This window comes from Chiloscyllium plagiosum, unplaced genomic scaffold (genome assembly GCF_037043375.1).
Source record: "Chiloscyllium plagiosum isolate Xiang-an unplaced genomic scaffold, Cpla_swu_hap1 HiC_scaffold_4, whole genome shotgun sequence".
NCBI lineage: Eukaryota > Metazoa > Chordata > Chondrichthyes > Orectolobiformes > Hemiscylliidae > Chiloscyllium > Chiloscyllium plagiosum.
The window spans coordinates 98761724-98786253 of record NW_028270142.1 but is presented as its reverse complement, the minus strand read 5'-3'; the positions used below and the strand labels follow the sequence as shown (position 1 = coordinate 98786253).

Genomic DNA, 24530 nt, shown 5'->3' with positions numbered 1-24530 from the left:
AAATTTCAAAATAATTGAGAATTACTAAGAATAGAATCGGACATGGATTGAAAAGCATTCTTGGCTTTAAACCAAATCAGCTTTGAACTATGTCACAGCAGACATATTAAAGTTTTATGATCGAGATGATTGATAATGCAAAGCAAGTAGTCTAATCTTAAAAAGAGATCAAATTGATCAAATACTTTTTTGACACTGCCAGAGAGTCAAGTTGCTTTCAAGATAGAAAAGTATCAAAACTTGGATTAAAACAGCAACTCACCCAAATCAGTTCACACAGGATTATACAGACAGCAAAACAGCTGGGTGAATATGAGGCCTAGTTCATTGAATACAGTGACATATTACCCAATCAATCAGAAACATAGAGCCAGAGGTTTTTTTTTCCTTTCTTGAGATGGGAAAGATTTAAAAAAGGGACCCAAGGGGCAACTTTTTCACACAGAGGGTGATGCATACATTACATCTCTATGACTGTGTGTGGTGTGCGTGTATATCACCAGTAAGGTTAAAATTTGTTGCTGATCCGTAAATACAAAAACGGAGTGGCTTGGTACATCATTCCAGAGGTCATGTGAGCATTGCAATCACAACCACATTGCTGTGATCTAGAGTCTCACACAAGCCAGATTGGGCAAATTTGACAGATTTACTTCCCTAAAAGGGCATGAGTGAAAAAGAGGAGGTTGGACAATGATTGATGATGGCTTTTTGACTCGTGCAAGCCGGACAGGTTGCACCTGGTTAGGACCACAACAGATATCCTGGAGGAATATTTGCGAGTGCAGTTGGGAGGTTGGGATGTCTTCAACTAAAATGACAGGGAGATGGGTCCTGTACAGGGAGGCAGAAGTAATGGAAACAAGGGAGAAAATAAAAAGACAAGAGAAAATCAAAGAGATAGGCAGATAAATTTATGAGCAAGGACCAAACAGGGTCACAGCGCAAAATTTGTGAACAGGACTCAAAATGTTAAGACGACAAGTTTTAAGGTCTTGTGACTTAAATGTGTTGGAGCATTAGCACTAAATCTGCAAGATCATGATCTGTGAATTCACCTATCCGCGCCAAAAAGTATTAAACAAAATTCAACAATAGTGCAAGAAAAACTTGCATAAGCATTATTTTTAAACTTTGTCAACCAGCTCCACAGTCACGAATTTCTTTATGCACAGGGGTTCACAAGAACAGAACCCCCGTATTATGGAGGAATAACTGTAGTTGCGCAAATAGATATAAACAGGTATGATATGGTTTGGGATTACAGAGTTGTGGCTGCTGAGTAACCAGGGATATAAACTGAAAATCCAGGGGTATTGAGTTTTAAAGAAAGGACAGACAAAAAGGAAAAGGTGGTGGGATAGCTTAAAGCAGTCTTCAGTGTAATAGTGAGGAAGGATATTAGCTCAGGTGAAGTAGAATCCCAAAGTAAGTAGGGCTTAGAAACACAAAGGGGCAGAAAATAATAGTGGAAGTCGTATATAGACCCTTAAACTTCAGCAGTAATGTTGGGAAGATATTAAACAAGAAAACAGAAATGCAAGTAATAAAGGTAAAGCTGTAATTGTGGATCAGCTTAATATGCATATAGATTGGCACTTCAGTGGCAACGCTGCAATAGGAGAATTCCAGAATGAGGTAGTTTTCTAGATCAATACGCCAAGGAACCAACAAGAGAAGAGGCCATTTTAGATTGGGTATTATGTAATGAGAAAGACATAATTGGCAATCTAATGGTGTGATGCCCCTTGGGGAATAGTGCTACAATATATAATAGAATGAAGAGTGACATGCTTTATTTAGGGTCAGAAATTTTACAATCAAGTAAACTATGATGGTAAGAGGTGTGAACTCGTCATAATAAATTGGGGAATATTTCTTAAAAGGAATGTGTGGTGGATAGGCAGTGGCAAACATTTCAAAGAGTGCAGGGATGAACTTCAATAATTGTTCATATTTGTTTGGCACAAAAATGAAACAGGTCAGGTAGCCTGACCACGGTGAGCAAGGGAAATTAGAGAGATTAGTAGTTCCAAGAGAGGGCATACAACTTGACCATAAAAAAAAGTAGCAGACCCCAAGTATGGGAGCAGTTTGTATTTCAAGAAAGGAGGCAAAAGGATTTTATCAAGAGTGGAAAAACCAGTAAACTTGCATGGAACACAAACTAGAAAAAGGTTCTGTAGGTGTGTGAAGAGAAAAAGATTGGTTAAGACAATGTGGGTCTCTTACGGCCAGAAACAGGGTAAAGAGAGAAAGCAAGAACAGGATTTGGGATCATCAGCCACGATTATATTGAAGGAGCAGGTTCAAAGGGTGAATGCCTACTTCTGCTTCTATTACTGAGAATAGATTTCACTTCCACACTTAAATTACAACTTGAATTTACATTTCTCCAGCTATCATGGTAGGATATAGACCTATGACACTGTAAACTTCAAAACTTTGACTGTTCAGGGATCAAAAGAATCAGCAATATCTCTTTCTGGCATAAACCATTTCCTGACATGAAAGGAACAAAGAGCAACTATTACAAGTGAATTAAAAGCAACATGCTAACTAACCATCACTGGAAAAAAGGAGTTGAAGCAACATAAATAAGCTGTTTCATGGGAGAGAAAAAAGACAGTTAATACTGAATGCAGCAAGAAACAAGGAAATTGTTGTGTAAAGGTAATGTCCCTGCTCTGGGCCAGGAGGCCTAAGTTCAAGTCCCACATGCTCCTTAAGTGTGTAACAACATCTCTGAACAAATGAATTAGAAAAATTAGGTGAACTAAAAAAAAAACAAGCTACAGACTTGATGACCCCAGAAACACAATCAACATTGCAGATGAATCAACTTAAAGAATCATCAGTAATGTCACAACAGAAAATTTTCTAGACAGAAAATCCGAAAAGATTTAAACTTCAGGATTCTTTGGTAGCAGAACTTAAGAACAACAAACACACCGATTGAACCTTGGACATCCAGAAACAGGCGCTGCTGGTTGGAATCATAGCTAGTAAACCGGGCAATAGCCAAGTTGAGTTGTGAGGCTTAACATGCTTACTTGAAGGATCTTATTTTTGTTGCTGCTTGCAATAAAAGTTTAAAGAATTGTTTCAGTATTTGATTGAGAGATTTCTTAATAAGTGGCCAAATTACATCCTGAAGGGCATGTGCCCGAAACGTCGAATCTTCTGTTCCCTAGATGCTGCCTGACCTGCTGTGCTGTTCCAGCAATAAAGTTTCAGCCAAATTACAAACAGCTTGTGCAACAATAGATTTTGGATAACTAGTCTTGAGAGGTACAGTTCATCACAGCCCAGTTGAAAAATGACTGTGTAATTCAACTAGAATCCTAAATTACATTATGCTTGTACAATTAAAAAGATCTGAGACCATGATAATAATACTGAATATATATGTTATATATACTGCATGCTCAATACGGCATGAAACAAGTTATCATAGTGTTTGTAACTATTACTTCAATAATTGGCCCTTGTATGTGCAGAGTTAGGAAAGTATAACATGGTATGTGATCATTTCTTTCTTGGGTTTTGACATGTAAATAGGTAAATGATGTTCAACCAATGCTGCATTTTCATTTTATTCATATTTGTTTAACTTAGGGCAAAAATGGGTAAAAGTCTGGTTACATCAAAAGGTAAATTGAGAATTTACTTCGAAAATAAAAATTTGTGAATATCAACAATTTCTAATCACTGAATGACCCAGACTAATGAAGTTCCCAAAATATTTGAGAAAAAGTAACTACAACAAAAACATTTTGTTCACCTGTCCCAGGGTGCATTCAAAATGTCCCAGGAAGTCATCATCCTTCAAGTCAATTGTTTTGTTGTCAATATCATAAATTCCAAACTTCAATTTCTGAACCTGCTCAAAATAGTAATCCACTAGGAATCTCTTTGAGAATTTTGGGGCAAGGCAGTTTTTAACTCTCTCTGTCCGATCAATCTGTAAAATAATAATTTCAAGTTAACAAACAAAATTAAATCAAAAACAATAAAACAAATATATGCAGATACGAGATAGTTGCAAATTATACAAAGTAATTAACAACAGGGTTGCTAAGGCAAATAGGCCACACCTCACTGGAAAAATTGGTTTTCATGATGTATATTATTGTTAATGCATATGTCAGAACCCTAGTTCAGGGTTAAAAACTTAGTTATGAATCTTCAAATCCTGTTAATTGATGCAGGTCATACACCCATTTGCCACAGAACAGTATTAAAAATTGCTAAGGGAGTGTCAATCCATCATCCTGGCCTGGAAAGGGAATATTTTAAACAACCAAGACTCATTCTAATATGGGAGGTGGGGGGATGCATTTGAAAATTTTAGAACTTCCAAGTTTCATATTTAATGTTATTACTTCTTACTTCATCAGTGCAATAAATATTTTCCTCTCTATGTCTCTTTCCACGCAAAATTGTCTAATTCACCCTCCTTCGTGATCATTTCTCTTATTTCCTTCTCAATCCATGGTTAAGGGTTACAATGTTGGACCTGTTTGTCACTGAGATCCCCTTTCTCTTATTCTTCAAATCCAAAATTCTTAACAGATAACATCCCATTCACTTTTGAATTCTACCAGAGTGCGCTTGGTTGGATGACCGATGAATGGACTTTCTAATGTCAAATAATGTTGATTTTGCCTCACATACGTCCTGTGTAGTATAACTTGTATGCCCTACTCTGTTCAAGTTTTTTCTTCACCCTATGATCGGTATGTCCTTGCTTACTATGATCTGCCTGTACTGCGCACAAAGTTTTTCACTGTACTTAGGTACACGTGACAACAAATCCTATCAATTAAATCAAATTAGATTACCTACAGTATGGAAATAGGCTCTTTGGCTCAACAAGTCCATACCGGCTCTCCGAAGAGTAAGTCACCCAGACCCATTCCCCTATGTTTACCCCTGACTAATGCACCGAACACAATGGGCAATTTAGCATGGCCAATTCACTTGACCTGCACATCTTTGGATTGTGGGAGGAAACTAGAGCACCCGCAGAAAACCCACACAGACACAGGGAGAACGTGCAAACTCCACACATAGTTGCCTGAAGTTGGAATCAAACGCGGGTCTCTGGCGCTGAGAGGCAACAGTGCTAACCATTGAGCTACCATGTCGCCTTGAGAGTTTCTTCACTTCTCTTACAGGCAAAGGAAGATGTGCTCTAGCTCTTAGGAATTCACCTCCATGTTGCTATTGTCCAAGGTGCAAGATTTTTGGCATCTGTCTGCTAACATTTGGCTAGAAGACCCTCCTCTCAATACTTCCTGGCTCACTTACTCCAGAATCAGATAACAGCCTGGTTTCCAGTAGGCCTTTGCTACTAGCCTCAACTGCTTCCATGCACAAAACTTTAAAACTTTTTCTTCCGCTGCTTCAGACATTTAATTAACATGCTTCTTCTGGTGAGAAAACAGATGGATAACTCTAATACAAAACGGCATGTCCACTAAAATCCATCCTCTCAGTAATGCATCACAGCTGGGATGTCCCAGAAATTCAAAACAGTTTTTCAATACTTCAAAGACCTTCCATTGTGTACTCATCGAAGAAAATTTTGAAAGCAATCTATGTGAATATTTTCAACCCCTTATAATGATTTCCATAGTCATTGACTCACCACCAAGCCTCAAAAGGATCAATCCACTGCTCAGTGTTTTCCCAATTACAACTCTGACCTTTTCACATAACCATGGGCTATCCTATGAACTGCAATTACTTCACATTTGTTTACCAGACTCTCAAATGCCAATTCTTTCCATTAATCTTTTAGAAATTAAATTCATAAACTATATAAATCATTAGATTCAACACTGTAACATGATCTCTAATAGAATCAATCTAAACATCATGGCATAGACAGAGAACACAGGGGGCTAACACCTTCAACATATTTTCTAGCTAACACCAATTGTTATAGCTAACCTGGGAATGCAACTTTTACGGTTTTGTGATTTACACATGAAAGAAGTGAAACTATCATGGTATTCAAACAGATGAAAGACTCAACAGTCTTTCAAGGTATTTTCAGTTTCAACTGAATAATTTTAGTTACATCACACTGTAAATTTTTGCTATAAATTCTGTGCCTTACAATTGTGCCCTCCACAATCACCTGATGAAGGAGCGGCACTCCGAAAGCTAGTGTGCTTCCAATTAAACCTGTTGGATTATAACCTGGTGTTGTGTGATTTTTAACTTATTTCAATGCATTTCTTGCTGCTCTCTTACCTTTTACTCTCCTATAGAAGTCAATCAAACTGTCCTTAACTTATTCCAAATCCTATTACCCCATCACATACAGTTGTTGCTGAGCTACATTGACTCCTGATCAATTAATACGCTGATTTTAAAATTCTCTCTTCTACAAATCCCTTGACAGCCTTCCTTTTCCACAACTCTAATTGCCACTGGCTCCATAATCCTCCGAAATATCTGCGCCTCTTGAATCGCAATACTTGGTAATCGCACCTTACCTACCTAAGTTCAAAACTCTGAAATCATAGAAAACTGGCCTGGTGACAGTATAGAAGGCCATTCAACCACATTTGTCCATACTTGGAAGAACCTATAGCCACTCACTGCCTTCTCCCTGTAGGTCTGCACTTTCTTTCGGATAACAATGTATTTCGCTCATTAATTCCTCAATTGAATCTGCCTCCAGCACATACACAAAGCATATGCGAGGTCCAAATCACTTACTCCATGAAAGAGATTTCTACTTGTCATCATAGCTTTTGAAATTTAAGCATGTGCTTACAGTAGTTGAAGCTGACTAGGTTTCTGGCTGGCATTAAAAGAATCAAAACCACTCAGCAAGTCTCGACATCCAGACTTTAATATGAATCAATTACACAGAATTTACAGTGTAGAAAAAAGGTTTTAAAAAGGTTTAACTCTATCAGCAGGTCCTCTTAAAACTGCAACAAATTGTATCTGTAAAGCATTTTTTTCATAAAATGCCCAAGGCTCTTTACAGGAGCATTATAAAGCAAAACCAGACATCTACCCACAAAAGGTGCAATTAGAGAAGAGAGGTCATTAAGCTTAGTCAAAAGGAATATCTCAAGACACCGGCTACAATATGCACATTTGGCCTTCTTGCCAAGACTGGCTCTGACAAGCCAAACAGAACTGAATTATCCAGAGTATTAAAATAGAAAGATAACTGAAGAACATTAGGTCAACAACTTGATATCCTATAGATTCAGTTCTTTGCAGAGATCCATTGATGAGATTCAATTTAATCTTGTCCCAATATAAAAAAATGGATCTACTCCACAGAAGCCTGACAACAAACAATTTGTTTTTGCATTTACTAAAATGAACTGAAGCATAAACATTTGCATGATCTAGTCACGATAACTGGCCTGTTTCTGACCCCTTCCATCCTATGTACCTTCCAGGACCTGCTCCCAAAATATTCATGTGATAGGATCTGTACACACAAATGATTTGATTGGGCCACCTTCTCCCCGTATCTGCATTGGTTTCCACTGAGTGCAGGTTTTTTCCACATTTGGTCCAAAGATGTACAAGTTAGGTGTACTGGTCATGCTCTAATTGGTCCAGGGATGTGCTGGCTAGGTGGACTAGACAAGGTAAGTGGGCGATTATGGGGATAGGGTGGGATACCCTTCAGAGGGTCAGTGTAGACTTGATGTAGACTTGATGTAGACATTAGATTAGAATAGATTAGATTACATTACAGTGTGGAAATAGGCCCTTCGGCCCAACAAGTCCACACCGACCCGCCGAAGCGCAACCCACCCATACCCCTACATTTACCCCTTACCTAACACTACGGGCAATTTAGCATGGCCAATTCACCTGACCTGCACATCTTTGGATTGTGGGAGGAAACCAGACCACCCGGGGGAAACCCACGCAGACACGGGGAGAATGTGCAAACTCCACACAGTCAGTCGCCTGAGGCGGGAATTGAACCCGGGTCTCTGGCGCTGTGAGGCAGCAGTGCTAACCACTGTGCCACCCATGACATCTACCTGCACTGTAGGGACTCTTTGATCCTCGGAGCTTGATGCACAATTAGCACCACCAAGCATTGTCTGGAGACAGGAGCTGCCTTCAGAGTATAAGAGAAAAAACAGACAGCAGATATGATGTGCTTGCTGCTGCCTTAGTGGAGAGGAAGCAGTACATCAGAATATCAGCAACCTCAACACACAAAAATAGACAAAGGTACAAAGGAAAGACAATCCTTTTGATCTGTCACAAGATCTTTCAGCATAAATAAAACTAACTTTTGTCTGAACCTGAGAGCTATGCACTAACGATCACCAGACTGCTTCAGTTTGGCAATTTGATTATTGCATTCTTGCATTTCATGACCTGTTAACAAGATCCTCGAGGAGCTCAAGAGCTTGTTAATCGAAGGCAAGCCAGTCTTGACTATAGCTCTATCAGCTTAAAGCATTTAAAAAAAGGCATTGGACACTGTCATTCTATTCTGGGACACTACTTTTCAAAGCATACCCATTCTTCCCTTGAAGGTCAAGAATAATTGAAAGACCTGGCTGTAAACTCCAACCAATAACTCCCTGAAATGCAATGTGAGAACATGATCCAACTTGGTTCTGATGCCTTGTTCCCATCCAAATTTTAAGTGCACTAATACATTGATGTTTTAGATTTACAGAATGGCTGCAGTGGCAAGATAAAGGACAGCAAAAGTTTTAAACAATCACCAAGCATGTGTCTTTTAATAATTTTGAAAAGTTCATGTTTACAGACCCCTTCCAATTATATACACAAATCCTTACAGATGCAAGGCAAATCGACCAGGGGATTTAAATACAAAATTGGATTACTTGGCACTCAACGTAAAAGTAGGAAACAAAAGTACAGACGTCATGCTAGAACTTTATAGATCACAAGTATGACCTCAGCTGTAAACATTTCTGGGCACTGCACTTCAGAGAAGATGTAAAATTATGATAAAAGGGTACAAAGGGCATTTGTCAGGATATTCGTGGGTACGAGGTACTTTAGTTGCAAAAATTAGTGTATAATAACCCCTGTAGCAAGGCAAATTAAGAGGTGACTGATGAGGTTCTTAAGAGGAGGAGAAATTTTGATATTAAAAAGGCTACCTCTGATGAGTGGGTCAAAAATTAGAGCTCTCAAATTCAAAACTCAAATTACAGAGATCTCAAAAGGAAGATTTAAATGGTGCTTATTCAGAACTGTCAAGACCAGAAATGTTCCAGTAAAAAAAGGTGTTGGAAAGTAACTCCTTAAAATACTTTTTAAGGAAGGACCGTTTAGAAAAGCATTCAAGGGCAAGGGATTTGATGGTTTACAGGCAAAAGAGAGGAATGTGAATTTCAGCACAACTGTTCTGATCCAAAAAGGAAAAAGAAACTAAGGAATATTTGGAATTTATCTAAATTGCCTGTGGAATCTAATTGTTTTTATGAAAAGGTGTAAAAGGACTGGAGTTTTCAGCTGTTTTAAAGGAGTCAATTGTAATTTTCTTGGCTATGAAATGCTGGTCCTGAGGATGTGCATTTGCTGGAAGCAATATCAACAAGAAGGAAGTTAACAAATAAAGTAACTTGCAAAGGCAAAGAGAATTGCAAGACAAATGACGACTAAAATTACAAGCTGATCAGATAACAGGTCATACACAAAAAGCAAAGACAGAATGGAACATGCAGAATTTGTGAGGTGAAAATAGCAAAGCTCTCTATATGCTCTGTTTTCTATTTTACTTCTTGCCGCTGAACCGAACTCAAAAAAGGAAATTACAAGCAATCTAAAAGAAACTGAAATTGTCTTTTCTTTTAAAACAAAAGGCAATGCAAATAGCTGAGGCGTCCAAAAAGAGCTCAGTTTGCATCAGAGGATGTGATCATGAACTGGGTATGTTCACTTGATTGATTATAAAGGAATTGTCAAAAAGCGTGGTGCTGGAAAAAGCACAGCCTAAGCTCCATCTCCTGATGAAGAGCTTATGCTCGAAACATCGACTCTCCTGCTCCTCAGATGCTGCCTACTGGCTGTTCTTTTCCAGCACCACACTTTTTGACTAATCTCCGGCATCTGCAATCCTTACTTTCTCCTGATTACGAAGGAACTCTAGAAAGCTACGCAATTAGGCTGTTTGTGACCTGAGAAGGTGACAAAAAAAGGGTTTGTTGATGACAATTATTCCAGTAAAAGCTTATGTTAGATTGGACTCCTGACCTACTCTATGGGAGTAAAGAACAGCATGTAGTATAGTGCTACATGCATAGAGAATAATGCATTTATGCATATGTGTAAAATGTATCTTTTTTGTATTGACTATTCCAAGTATTATTTATCTTTTTATTTGAATTATCATTGATATTTAATCCATGTTAAAAGTTACAAAAAGTGAAACTTTGTTGGTTAAAAAAAAGTCTTAATTTGGGGGAGGTTAGCAAATTTACAGCTTAATTTACAGTTCCCCCATAGGGATTTTAACATTTCAAGAAGGTAACACAGGCAAGAGAGACTTTACAGCCTCTATCCATGCTGCAAGTTTCTACAATTGGGAATCAACAGTTTGAGGTGACTATGACAAGAAACTGAACCAGGAGAAGAAAGAGGTGAAGAACAATGTTAAAAGACTGTCATTCCTTTTGGACAAACTTGCTTCAGCACTTTTGAGAGTCAATGGAAACAGCGTACATAGCAATAATTCTCATCATTACTTCCATTTACAATAAAAGGCAAACGTCAAAAACCTTCCCACATACAGATGTAGAAAATGGAAAATGATTTTGGAAAAGAGAACAAAATCCAGAAGCTAACAGTGTTGATGAAATTAGATTACAATATCTTGAACTAGATTACTATTGAAAATAAATACTTTCATGACAAGCTTGAAGAAAAATACATTGAGGAAACATGCTTACCTCAGCCCATTGATTCTCACCAGTACTTACGAATAACACACACAATGGATCAGACTTGGAACCAACATCTTTATCTAATAGATTCTCGCAGGAGACATTCAACTCAACTTTAGTCACACACTGTGCCATTTGTAAACTTGCAAAAATGCTGATGAGAGTATCTGTAGATCAATTAAATTGAGCAAATTGTCAACTTTTAAAGCAAGAATTAAATATTTATGCAAAACACTATTTGCTTTAACAGTTCCCTAACCATTTCACATATTACTAAGACAGGAATACAAGCTTCTCAACTGCTCCCAATTTTACACATGTGTAAGAGTCACTTAGCCTTCACTTGACACCTTCCTGGTCACTCAGCCAAAGTTGAAATCCACTTGTATGAATTAGGAATAAGCTGTAATTCTACAAGTCTATGTATTAGTCTTTGGTGCACCTCTCTTGTGCTACAGGATAGCATGATGTGTAACTCAACACACAGCTAAGCATTACTTACAGAGCTTGTATTTAATTAGGTACAACATGAAGGCAAGGCATACTGATACTGTAACATCCATTATTTAAGATAAGCCAAAGCTCTTAATGTATAGTTTAGCAGTCAACAAAATAATTCTGGTAGATAGGAAAAATAAGAGAAATTAAAAAGTTTAAAGCAAAATTCTAATGATTTTTAATCCGTGTTTAAGATAAATAATGGTTTTATTCATTAAAATAAGCCACTGAAAAAACTGTTGTCCAATTTAGTTTGAAATTGCAACAAATGTTGGATGAGAAAAGTTATCCATTTGGCTCTCTTGGCCAATACACCAATATGAAATCAAATTGTTGTTGCAATCTAACCATGTTACTTTCTGAAATATGTATTACATGTCACACTACAATTCCAAGCATCCATAAAATAAGGGGGACAGTTTAAGTACTGGGAATTCTAGTCAAGTGCTAAAAGGGTAGGCAAATATTAATCATTACCTATTGATTGGGACAGACCAAACTAAAAGCAACACCACCCTTATCCCTTTGTGGTCTTTTAGAAAATCTATGTAAGGCCATAAATTTAGTTATATATCAGAGAGAGTGTTATTGCCGAATGCATGGCACACAAACACTAAACCAATTTGAAGACTGTAGGAGCTTAAGGTGAAGGAACTCTTAGGAAGCAGTGATCATAACCTGATCAAATTTAATCAGCAATTTGAGAGAGAAGATAGAATCAGAGCTAACGGTATTACAGCAGAATTAAAGCAACTGTAGAGGCATGAGGAAGGAGCTGGGCAGAACTGACTGGGAGAGGGACCTAGCAGGCAAGACAGTGGGACAGTAATGGCAGGAGTTTCTGGGAGTAATTCAGGAGACACAGCAGAGATTCATCCTGAGGAAAGGGAAGCATGGTACAAGGAGGATGAGGAAACATGACTGACTAGGGAAGTCAGGGATAGCATAAAAGCAAAAGATAGTGGGAAACCGGAGGATTGGGAAGCTTACAAACACCAATAGAGGGCAAAAAAAAAAATAAGGAGGAAGAAAATTAAATGTGAAGATAATATTGGCTAACCAGTTATATGAAGGAAGACTAAGAGTTTCTTGAGATACATAAAGGACAAAAGAGAGACAAATCACCATCACATTCTCTGGGTCAACTAGGGACAGGTAACAAATGCTGGCCTTGCCAGTGACACCCACATCCTGTAAAGGAATTTTGAAACAACACAGGCAGAGGGCATGTTCTCTGAAAAGGCAACTTGCATTGTGGTTGTAGTCTGTTTAAATGTTTTAAAACATTTCAATGCACTTCATAAGTGTGTTATCAGATAAATTGCAACACTGAGCTACAGAAGGAGATAAAAGAACCGATAATCAAAACTTGATAACAGAGAAAGTCAAGGATACCCAATCACTGGGGCGGAATAACAGACAGATGCAAAGAATGTTAAGGAAGGAATTCCACATTTTGCAGAACTAATGCTTTGCTACCAAATACGTGGCAAAGGAACTGAAGGATACAAAAAGAAGGCAGAATTAAAATAATACAGAGATCTTAAGTATATAGGGCTACAGCAGACGATGATAACGTCCTACAGGGTCTATTTCTGGTTTGGAAACACAACTGAGTAGGTTCAAACACAAAATTTGGAAATGATGAGCACAGATTTGGAATTAAGAAAACTCTCAATGATTTGATAAGAACAACCTGAACATAAGTTGACAGTGTGCAAGGACAAATAAAAACAACTGGGTGAAAGAAACCAAGTTATTTTTGAAGTTAGATGAAATGTAATTTTGGCACCACTAACATGAGACGGCGCACTTTAAGTACACACTGTTTACATAACCCTGTATAATTCATATTTTGACAACATAAGACTACTATCTTGTTAATCAGATTGAGACAAGCTGCCTGTTTTCTCGCCGCTGTGAAATATACTTTTATGTTTCCTCAGCAGTATTGTACATATATTTCAATGTTGACTCTTCATGCTCTTTGCTTTTAGAGCATTGAATCTACTTCACTCAAACCCTTTTCAGACAAATGAATGCAGCCTGGTCATATCCCAAGAGAAAATACTGACAGTAATGCCAGGAATATTAAAACAATGAATGAATTTATACAACATCCATTGTTTACTATCCACAACTTGATGTGAGACAGAATAGGGTAATGATATTTTGCCAGTAGTTTGCACAATACAATGTGCTATGACTAAAATAAGTCTACCTCAAGATTCTAAACAGATAATTATTTATAAATATAGCTTTAATGGCAAATCTGATTACTCTAACGCCATATAACTTCCATATTTTGGTGGGTGGTTTCAGACAAGAGTCGCAAAACCCTTTGTAGCAGATATTGGTATAGAAACTATAGAAATGGTAACTGATTTGGTCATTGAGTCTGGAGTTACATACAAACATCAGTTTACAGGATTTGAAAATGTGATTGCATTCAAAATTTTTTTAAGTTACAGAATGCCTGCAATCGATTGTAGTTTCATCAAATGCCATTGCATCAGCAGATAGAGTGCCAACAAAAGCGTAATCATTTTCTGTCAATTGTATTTGCATTCTGCTTAGCTGGCTGCTGACAGAATCAATATCTTGTTACATACATAGAGGTTAGATTGAGCATTAATTTTATTTTCCTCAATTTATAACAGAGCCCTACACTGAAGAATGTTCCAGATCCTCAGACATTAGCTGAAAAATGTGTTGCTGGAAAGCACAGCAGGTCAGGCAGCATCCAAGGAGCAGGAGAATCGACGTTTCGGACATAAGCCCTTCTTCAGGAATGAGGAAGGTGTGCCAAGCAGGCTAAGATAAAAGGTAGGGAGGACGGACTTGGAGGAGGAGCGTTGGGAATGCGATAGGTGGAAGGAGGTTAAGGTGAGGGTGATAGGCCGGAGAGGGGGTGGGGTGGAGAGGTCGGGAAGAAGATTGCAGGTCAAGAAGGTGGTGCTGAGTCTGAGGGTTGGGACTGAGATAAGGTGGGGGGAGGGGAAATGAGGAAACTGGAGAAATCTGTATTCATCCCTTGTGGTTGGAGGGTTCCTAGGCGGAAGATGAGGCGCTCTTCCTCCAGGCGTTGTGTTGCCATGGTCTGGCGATCGAGGCGGCCAAGGACCTGCACGTCCTTGGTGGAGTGGGAGCGGGAGTTAAAGTGTTCAGCCACGGGGCAGTTGGGTTGGTTGGTGCAGGTGTCCCTCAGACATTACACTACAAGTGTAATTGTGCTCATCGGAGGATGTGTATATAAGTTATCAGAAATCCTCTAACACTGTAATGACTGGAAATTTAACTGATACAAATGCAGACCACATATCACTGTTTACTACAGTTATGAATCTAAGAAACCCTCCTTCACACATTCTGGCTAAAAAGCTTCAAGTCAGAGGATTGCTACACTTTAGACCATCAAATATAGAGGAATTGATTTTTGTATACATCTATTCCTTGCTTACCACAAAACAGCATGTTAAATGATATAAAATGCCAAAGGCAAAAAAGGCCCTGAAGGGAGTTGTGTACTGATGGGAGTACACATTCAGTAGCAGTAGTCAGGATATGGGGAAGAAAGTAAACCAGGATATAGAAAAGGCATTAAGAAAGGCATGATTACAATAACCTTGAGGAACTTCAATATGCAGGTGGACTGGGAAAATCAGTCTGGTAGCGGATTTCAACAAAAGGAATTTGTGGGATTTCTACAAGATGGATTTTTGGAGCAAGGGAAGTCTGGGACAGCATAAAAGCAAAAGCATACAACATGGTGAAGATTTATGGGAAGCAACAGGATTGGGAAGCCCTTTAAAAAGCAGCAAAGGACGGGGGGGATTGAAATATTATAGTATGCTAGCTCGTAATATAAGTGAGTATTTTAGATAGGTAAATGGCAAGAGAGAGGCAGGAGTAGACATTGGACCACTGGAAAATAAGGCTGAAGTAGTATTAATAGGGAACAAAGAAATGGCAGAGGAACTGAATAGGTTTTCACTGTGAAAAACACCAGCACATATCAGAACTTCAAGAGAGTGTCTGGGCAGGAGTGAGTGTAGCAGTCATCACTAAGGAGGTGGTGTTGGGGAAGCTAAAAGATCTGAAGGTGGATAAAGCCCATGGACCAGATGGACAACAAGTCCCAGAGCTCTGAAGGAGATAGTTGAGGAGATTGTAGAGGCATTGGTGGTGATCTATCAGAAACCGCTGGAGTCAGGGAGGGTCTCAGGTCTGGAAAACGGCTAATGTAGCACCCTTGTTTAAGAATGGAGAAAGGAAGAACACATGAAACTATAGTCTGGTTAGCCTGTCCTTGGTCATTACTAAGATTTTGGAGTCCATTATGAAGGGTGAGATTATAGAGTATTGGAACTCCATTGTAAAATAGGACTGGGTCAGCACAGCTTTGTCCAGGGGATGTAGTTGATGATCACTTGCCTCCAATCAATTCATTGGGTTCAGAAATGGCTGAAGGTCCAATGCATGTTCTCCAGACACTGCCATTTAAAGGCCAGGTGCTGTTTAGAGGGTCAGACAGACAGATGCTTGGAGTCTTGTGCACTCTCTTCAACACCTAAAGATTTGCCTTGCAAACATTCTCTCTTTGTTTAGTACCATCCTAAATAAAGCTTCATTTTAGCCATTAGAAATCAGGAACTCTAATGAATTAGAGCACATTGGATGCTTTGAGGACATCCCAAAAGATGTTCTTGTTTGTTGTTCTCCTGAGGTGATATGAGAAAAACTTTCGAGTAGATATGTGGATAAGGTCACTCTCTTGTCAGAGGCATTGACAGGCATTTCTGCAGCCGCAAGTGAGGATGGTATTTCTCCTCCTTGGTGCTAGGTCAAGGATATCCCAGGACAGTTCAAGCAAATTCTCAAAGGGGAGTGTGAGCAGCTGAAGGTCATTGTACACATTGGTGCCAATGACATAGATAGAAAAAAAGGAGGAGGTCCTGCAGAGTTAATATAAGGAGATAGGCAGAAGGTTAAAAAGCAGCATTTCAAGGTAGTCACCTCTGTATTACTTCAGCCACCACATGCTAGTGAGATTAGGAATTGGAGGATACGGCAGGTGAATGTGTGGGAAAAAGTGAGGACTGCAGATGCTAGAGATCAGAGTCAAAACGTGTGGTGGTGGAAAAGCACAGCTGGTCAGGCAGCATCCGAAGAGCAGGAGAGTCGATGTTTTCAGCATAAGCTCTTTATCAGGAATGGGGGATGGGGGGGGTTGGGGGGGGGTTTGGGGGGGGGGGGGGGGGGAATCTGACAGATAAATGGAATGGGATAGGGATGGGATGGGGCTAGGTGGGGGGGGGAAGGTAGCTAGGAATGTGATAGGTGGATGGTGATGATGATACGTCAGAGCAGAGGGTGGAGCGGATAGGTGGGAAGGAAGATGGACAGGGAGGGTGGTGCCAAGTTGGAGACTTGGATCTGGGATAAGGTAGGGGAAGAGATGAGGAAACTGGTGAAATCGACATTGATCTTGTGTAGTTGGAGGGTCCCAAGGTGGAGGAGGAGGTGTTCTTCCTCCAGGCATCGGGTGGCTAGAATTTGGCGGTGGAGGCAGCTGAGAACTTTGGTAGAGTGGAGGGGGAATTGAAGAGTTTGGCCACAGAGCAGTGGAGTTGTTTAGTGCGTGTATCCCAGAAAAGTTCTTTGAAACGTGCCGCAAGTTGGCATCCTGTCTCCCCAACATAGAAAAAAGAGCACATCGAGAGCAACAGACATTTAGTGTAAAATGTAATGCTGAATTATAGAACACATTTGCTGCACACTACAAAATAGACAGGCAGGAAGGCTCAGAAAAAGGGGGGAACTCAAGGAATGCAGAAGATAGGGACATCTGTGTTCACCAAGTATTAACAAGATGCTCTAAGGCAATTAAGGACATTTGCCTCAGCATCGGTGAATCTGTGCGAACAGGACGCCAAATAATAATATTCATGGCTCTTCCCTTGTGAAATTAATGACAGTGTTTGATTCTGACCCTGAAACAAAACTCAGTACTATCAAAAGCCTTGTAATTGACAGTCAGATCCTGTCAATTATAATGGATTCTTATTACCCCCTGCAAGCGGGGCAGACACAGAGAGAAAAACATCTTTGCTGTTACAAGACCCTGACTTGCGTGAGAGCGCGCGGGAGCATTTTAGTGCTGAGGCTGAAGCCAGTAGAAAATCAACTCTTAGCGCTTACCTGCTATGGACTGAATTTAATTCCATTTTGGGATTTTATAATGATATTGAGTAGCCATTACTGGTTATTAAATACAAATTCTGTAAAAGATAATACTGATGAAGCATTAACTTACTTGCTATTCTTGCAGACTACTTGGCAGATCTTACAGACTGCCCCACTGTCAATTTTAAGTAATCAGATCTTATGTCTTATTTGAATTTGAATCACAAAAAAGTGAAAAGAAAGCATGTTTAATTCGAAGACTAATAAATCAGTTTAAATGCAATCTTACGGTAACATCTCAGCCTCAGGTACAGAATGATTCAGTGCTTAAAAAGCAGGAGTCTGCTCCTAGCTTAGAAATTATTCTAAGCCTAACATTGAAGAGATTCTGGCACAATGTGTCAGGAAGCCATTTTATGGTCAAAAGTTTGCTCTCCTTGCTAAGAAGCCATTTTGTAAAACAATTGTATCTGACATGAGCTGTGCAAGGTTACCTTATGAACTCTTCAATTAGCTCAGACTGGTACCTCTTATGATAGGAGTTTATCTCGCTAGCAGGCACCTAACTCAACTGGTTATGTTTTTCCCACCTAATGAATGGCTTTGGGCCTGTAAGAGTGATTAGTCAAGCGTACACAGACCTGTCAATTAACTTTTCTTCCTTATGAATTATTGACTTTCATGGTTATCTGTCTAATTAAGAACATGCAATGTTTTGTAAACTTTTGTATAAAAAAAAGCCACTTTGTATCAGTACATCGGAGTAGACTGCTAAGGCACTTGAAGAGCTGGTACCCTTTTTCAAAGGCATAGACACGCATTTCTTCTTCAGGAGGGTTACAGCCAAAACGTTGACTTCTCCACCTCCTGATGCTGCCTGGCTTGCTGTATTCTTCCAGCCTCCTGCTTGTCTATGAGACAAGGGGCAAAACCCGATGACCTCTTGGGAAATAAGACAAAGCAATGACTGAGCACTCAGTGGGGGAGCACTTTGAGATCAGTGACCACAATTCTATTAGTTTTAAAATAGCTATAGAAAGGATAGGCCTGGTCCAAAAGTTAAAGTTTAAATTGGGCATGCCAATTTTGATGGTCTTGGACAGGAACTTTCAAAAGTTGTTTGGGGGATGATGTACCCAATAAAGGGACATCTGGAATGAAGGAGGATTTCAAAAGCAAGATAACAAGAGTTCAGGGACAGCATGTTCCTGTTGGTGGGAAGGGCAAGGTTGGCCAGAGTAGGTAACACTGGATGACTAGAGAAAATCCTGACGCTCTGGTCAAGTAAAAGGAAGCCATGTTGGATATAGACAGCTAGGATTAAGTGATTCTCTTGAGGAATAGAGGAGGTGTAGGAGTATACATAAGAGGAAAATCAGAAGACAAAAAGGGGGCATGAGTTCATTTTGGCAGATAAAATTAAGGAGAATCCAAACAGATTCTACAAGTATATTAAGGGCAAAAGAATAACTATGGAGAAAATAGGCCCCTTGAAGATCAACAAGACCATCCATGTGTGGAACCACAGGAGAAGAGGGAGATCCTAAATGAGTATTTCATAGCAGTATTTACTGTGAAGATAGATATGGAAGCTAGGGAACTTGGGGAAATAAATAGGGATGTCTTGAAAAGAGTTCACATTGCAGAAGAGGGTGTGCTGAAGGTCTTAAAATACATAAGTAGATAAATCCCTGGGACATGATCAAGTGCATCCCAGGACTTTGTGGGAAACTAGGGAAGAAATTGTGAGGCCCCTAGCAGTGATATTTGTACTATCAATAGCCATGGGTGGGGTGCCGGAAGATTGGAGAGTGACTAATGTGATGCCAATATTTAAGAAAGGCTGCAAGGAAAAGCCAGGGAGCTACAGAACAGTGAGCCTGATATCAATGGTGGCTAAGTTGTTGAAGGGATTGAGAGACAGTATCTATGTGCATTTAGATTAGGGATAGTCAGCATAGCTTTGTGAGATACTATTTCCCACGCACAAATTTGATTGAGATTTTCAAAGAGATGACCAAGAAGATAGATGAAGACAGAGCAGTAGACGTTGTCTACATAGACTTTAGCAAAGCTTTCAAAAAGGTTCACATGGTAGACTAATTAGTGAGCTTGACAGTAGGAGATAGAGGATTGAGGGTTGTTGTTCAAACTGGACGCCTGTGACCAGGGGTGTGCTTTATTTACATAAATGATTTGGATGAGAATATAGGAGACACGGTTAGTAAGTTTGCAGATGACACCAAAGTAGGTGGTAGGAGGAGGTTATCTAAGAGTACAATAGCGTCATGATCGTGTGGACCAAGGAATGGCAGATGGAGTTTAATTTAGATAAATATGAGGTGTTGGCATTTTAGTAAGATAAACACAGGGCAGGACTTACACAGTTAATGATAGGGCCCTGAGGAATGGTCTATCTATCTGTCCGACAACTAGGTGTGCAAATACAAAAGTCATTGAAAGTGGCAATGCAGGTAGACAGGATGGTGGAGAAGCTGTTTAGTACACTCGCCTTCATCAATCAGAGCAGTGAGTGCAGGAGTTGGGAAGTTATGTTATGGCTGTACAAGACATTGGTAAGGCCACATTTGGAGTACTGAGTGCAATTCCAGTTGGTCTACTACAGGAAGGACATTATTAAACTAGAAAGGCTGCAAAAAGGTTTTACTAGGATGTCACCAACACTGGAGAGTTGCGTTATAAGGAGAGGCTGGAAGGCTAGGAGGCTGAGAGGTGGTCATATAACTGTTTATAAAATCATCAGAGCCATAGATAACATGAATAGCTAAGGTCTTTTCCCCAGAGTAGGGGAGTCCAAAACTAGAAGACATAAGTTTAAGGTGATGGGGAAAGATTTAAAAAAGGATCTGAGGGACAACTTTTCCACACAGGTGATGGGTTTATGGAAGCTGCTACCAGAAGTACAATTACAACATTTAAAAGATGTTTGGACAGTACATGGATAGGAAAGGTTTCGAGGAGTATGGGCCAAATGCATGCAAATAGGACTAATTCATACAGTTTAGGAAACCTAGTCAATATGGACCAGTTGGGCTGAAGATTCTGTTTCCGGCTATATAACTAGTTCAGATAGAGAATGCACTGCCTGGAATCGTGCAGAGGCAAGTTAAATTGAAGCATTCAAGACGGCATTGGATGGTTCTTTAGATAGAAATAGTGTTTGTGGATATGGGTAAAAGGCAGGAGATTGGGATAAGGAATTAGGACAGTGGGCCGAATGGCCTTTCTCTGTGTAACAATTCTGCAAAAAAATTCCCTGGCTACTGCTGCTTTGAATCCAGCTGATATCATGAGACAAGTCAATCCGAGGAGGAGACCTTGCTTAATGACCACATGTTTTACCTGAAGAACTGCAAATGCTGGAAATCATAGTCTGAGGAAGGGTGATTGAACCAGAAACTTTAACTCTGATTTCTCAGATGCTGCCAGACCTGTGAACCTTTCTAGCAATTTCAGTTTTTGTCACAATGTTGACTTTTTTTTATCATTGTGGAGGTCAGTCACTGAATAAGAGTCTGTCAATGTACATTTACATTATTTTGTTAAACATTTTTGATAAAAGAATAAATATGAATATTACACAATACAAGGACCATTTTAAATTTAAAATACATCAAGATAAGATTCAACTCTAACTATTCGACAACCTTACAGACATAACCCTCAGTAAGGGTTAACCCTGTCTCCATGCCAAGAGGGCATTGCTCAGCTCACACAGCTGTAATCAGTTTCTTTTCATCCAATCTCTACATTCAGTTGATGCCACTTCAGTTAACAATCTTGCTCTGAGATAATTAAAAAAAAAAGAGCTGACTCAGCTCATAAACAGGAATTCCTTAATCTCATGTTGGCAACAGCTTTGCAGGAAGTCATCCTGTCCAATCTCCATAGCCTTCTGTTTCTGGCTTTCTTCCAAACAGATCAGGACATTTCCAATCAGACCCAATTAGCTGGACTGCTAACAACAGTTCCCTCTTCTGTCTGATTTATCCCACTTCTGGGCCTTTTTTTATTTCCTCTCTCTGGACTGTAAACCCAAGTCAGCAAATACCCTAGCACTTATCTCCCTAGGTGACTAGCTGTTCATTCACCTAAAACCATATTCTTTCCTGAAACTGCTTTTTTTTTAAAACTCACACTGGAAAATGATTTTCTGACCTTTACCGGACTGAAAGCCTATATTTATTCATTCATCCACTTTAGAACCATAGTTCTCAAATGATAATATATTATGAGCATTCGTCACATTACAGTTACATAGATAACACAGAGTGAGAGCAGTATGGCCCTGCTGGATAACAGTGGACAGGTGTTGGAGGAGAAGAGGGGAATGCAACTTTGTTACCACCACACAGGGTGCCATTTATCATGTTGGCATGAGCCATTCCTGAAAAATGGGAACGAGTTCAGGAGAAAGAGAACACATTCTTGGGCCTTGGAGATCAAAAGAAGGTGAGGCCAGGTAAAACAAATGACTGCAGATGCTGGAAACCAGATTTTGGATTAGTGGTGCTGGAAGAGCACAGCAGTTCAGGCAGTATCCGAGGAGCAGCAAAATCGATGTTTCAGGCAAAAGCCTTTCGGTGAGGAGCAGACTTAAAAGGACAACAAGTCAACACCTGCAGAGAGAGAGATGTTTAAAGGGAAATTGGAAGGGTGTGGTTGAATGATTAGCATTTCAATGGGAATATGATTAAGAGAACCTGGACAAGGTGAGCTCAGGAGGGGTACGAGGGGAGATAGGAGAAAGGTATAAACTTAGTATATGTTTAAAAATGTGGGAATTGGAAAGCGCTGGGGGGATGGGTTGGTCAGTGCTACTGTCAGGACACGTACTGAGAGTGCAGCATTACCCTTCACATAAAACTAATCATGGTTCCTGCAAGTTTCCAAGTGAAATATCTTTCCCTCTGAGTAGCAGATATATAGATATTAATTCCAAATGCCGAATATGCTACCAATAAACCCCTCTGAATGAGAAACTCAAACACCTAGTCATGATCAGGACTGAACTTTCTCCAGATGCTATAGAGACACTCAAGCGTTTCCGATATAAACATAGAACAAACTTCATATAACCACAATTTCAAAGTAAATGTTCAGTCCTTGTATTGCTGCGATTCGCAGAAACTGTTACAAATTGTGAAAGGGCGTGAATTCCATAAAATTTCAGTGCTCCCAGCAGACGCCCCACCACTGTCACTAGGCAATGGGGGAGGAGCTTGTTAGTTACCTCCACATCCGAGAATGAATGAAAAATATTTGCTAACTCAAGCATCCCAGCACAGTTCGTCGATGCAAATGGGCTGCTGGACTTAAAATGTGCTTGCTTTCTGGTCCAAATACAGAGGGAATACAATGCGCCACTATATACAGAAGTTACCAGCAACTCTCAATTTGTTCAGCAACCAATTTGTGTTTGTACAACACCTCAGTATTCTTGAAAAGAAGCTAATGTTAAAATTCTCCTGTAGCTTCACAACATTATTAAATAACGCCCAGCCTCCAACAACAGTCCCACAGTTTGCTGAGCCACGGCTCAATCGTTTACTACTGACGCAATGGCCATTTCTCACTATAATTTTTTGTTTAAAATACAACCTTAACCGTTAAATAATGTCACTAATTGTGAAATCGATGAAAATCTTACGCTTTTTTCCCACCCCATGAAGCAGTGGATTTCTGACCGTATTTCGACATTAACTCCACCCCGAGCACTGCAAGGGTCAGGACGCTCGCTGCTTTCAGTAAGATATTGCGAATTCTTTACAAACCGTGAAATAAGCAACAGCGTTAAAGTCTCATTTCCCGAACTAAGACAAGAGGAATTTGCACTTACTCGGGTGACAAGTTTTAAAATCTGAACAGGATTGCGAATGGTCTGGACTGCTGTCACTACCGCTTCGCCCAGTGCTGTACTTCCTGTGGCAGGAGTTAGCAGCGCGGAGCCACCTCCCTTCCCACTGCACACACTGAGATAGAAGGAGAGGAAGAGAAAAATGTGCGAATCCAACAGGGAGCCGCTATAATCAAGGCCCTCACATTTATGGATCAGATAGTCATCACACCCAGAACAAGGCTCATTTACGAAAAATGTCATTCAATTTTTTTTTAAAAAAGTTTAATACTACTAACATTTCAGATTAATTATGCAGAAGTTTATTTCTGTTGCTCCCTCCGGACGCCTTCGGGGCGGTTTCTATCCCAGGACTGACTCTTTCCAACATCATTCTTTGACCAAAACCAAAATCTGATAGAATTGAAACTTATCTCAACTGGTGTGTGGCAAAACAAAACTGTCCAACTCGAGAGGCGGCGTTGATTTCGAAGGATGACATTAACTAGTGGATAGATAGGATATTTAAACATGGCGCTGTGTTCATTTTTAGACGGGTATACACCCTAACAGATACCTCTGATACAGAAATGAGTTTACGCCTGTACATGAGAACTAAGCGTCTGATACAATTGACCCCACCCCTCCGAGAACGTAGTTTGCAGAGTTCACAGATTCAATTCGGTTATGATTCGGAGGTGTCGGTGTTGGATTGGGGTGGACAAAGTTAAAAATCCCACTACACCGAGTTATAGTCCCAACGGTGTTATTTGGAAGCACTAGCTTTCGGAGCGCTGCTCCTTGAGAACCACCTGATGAAGGAGTAGCGAGCTAGTGGTTCCAAATTAAACTGTTGGACTATAACCTGGAGGTTCGGAGGTTCCAGACATCCTCAAAGACTGCTCAAACCTTGCTTATATTTAGTGTCCAAATCTTCCTGACCTAAGCCTTCTGCCAAAAAGTGGTTGATAGTACAGTCCAAAATTGGATAGGTACAGTGTAAAAGTATATTTGCAAATATCTTGCAATCTGTAATCTACTAGAATCAAAGCAAAATG

The 24530-nt window shown here is 39.7% G+C and overlaps 1 protein-coding gene across 2 annotated transcripts in view; it reads right to left on the bottom strand.

The window, feature by feature from the left end:
* The window catches only part of LOC122549015 (copine-3-like), a 68027-nt gene extending 44036 nt beyond the window's left edge, over positions 1–23991 (bottom strand). The window contains exons 1-3 of one of the 2 annotated variants that reach the window (XM_043688137.2): positions 23772–23991; positions 10938–11098; positions 3785–3964 (exon numbers count right to left, since the gene is read on the bottom strand). In XM_043688137.2, the coding sequence (XP_043544072.1) occupies positions 3785–3964; positions 10938–11066 (309 nt within the window). In that variant the 5' untranslated portion in view covers positions 11067–11098; positions 23772–23991. Of the gene's footprint in view, positions 1–3784; positions 3965–10937; positions 11099–23475; positions 23619–23771 lie in introns of those variants that run through there. The other variant, XM_043688136.2, reaches the window with a different exon arrangement.
* Between the last annotated feature and the right edge of the window lie 539 nt (positions 23992–24530).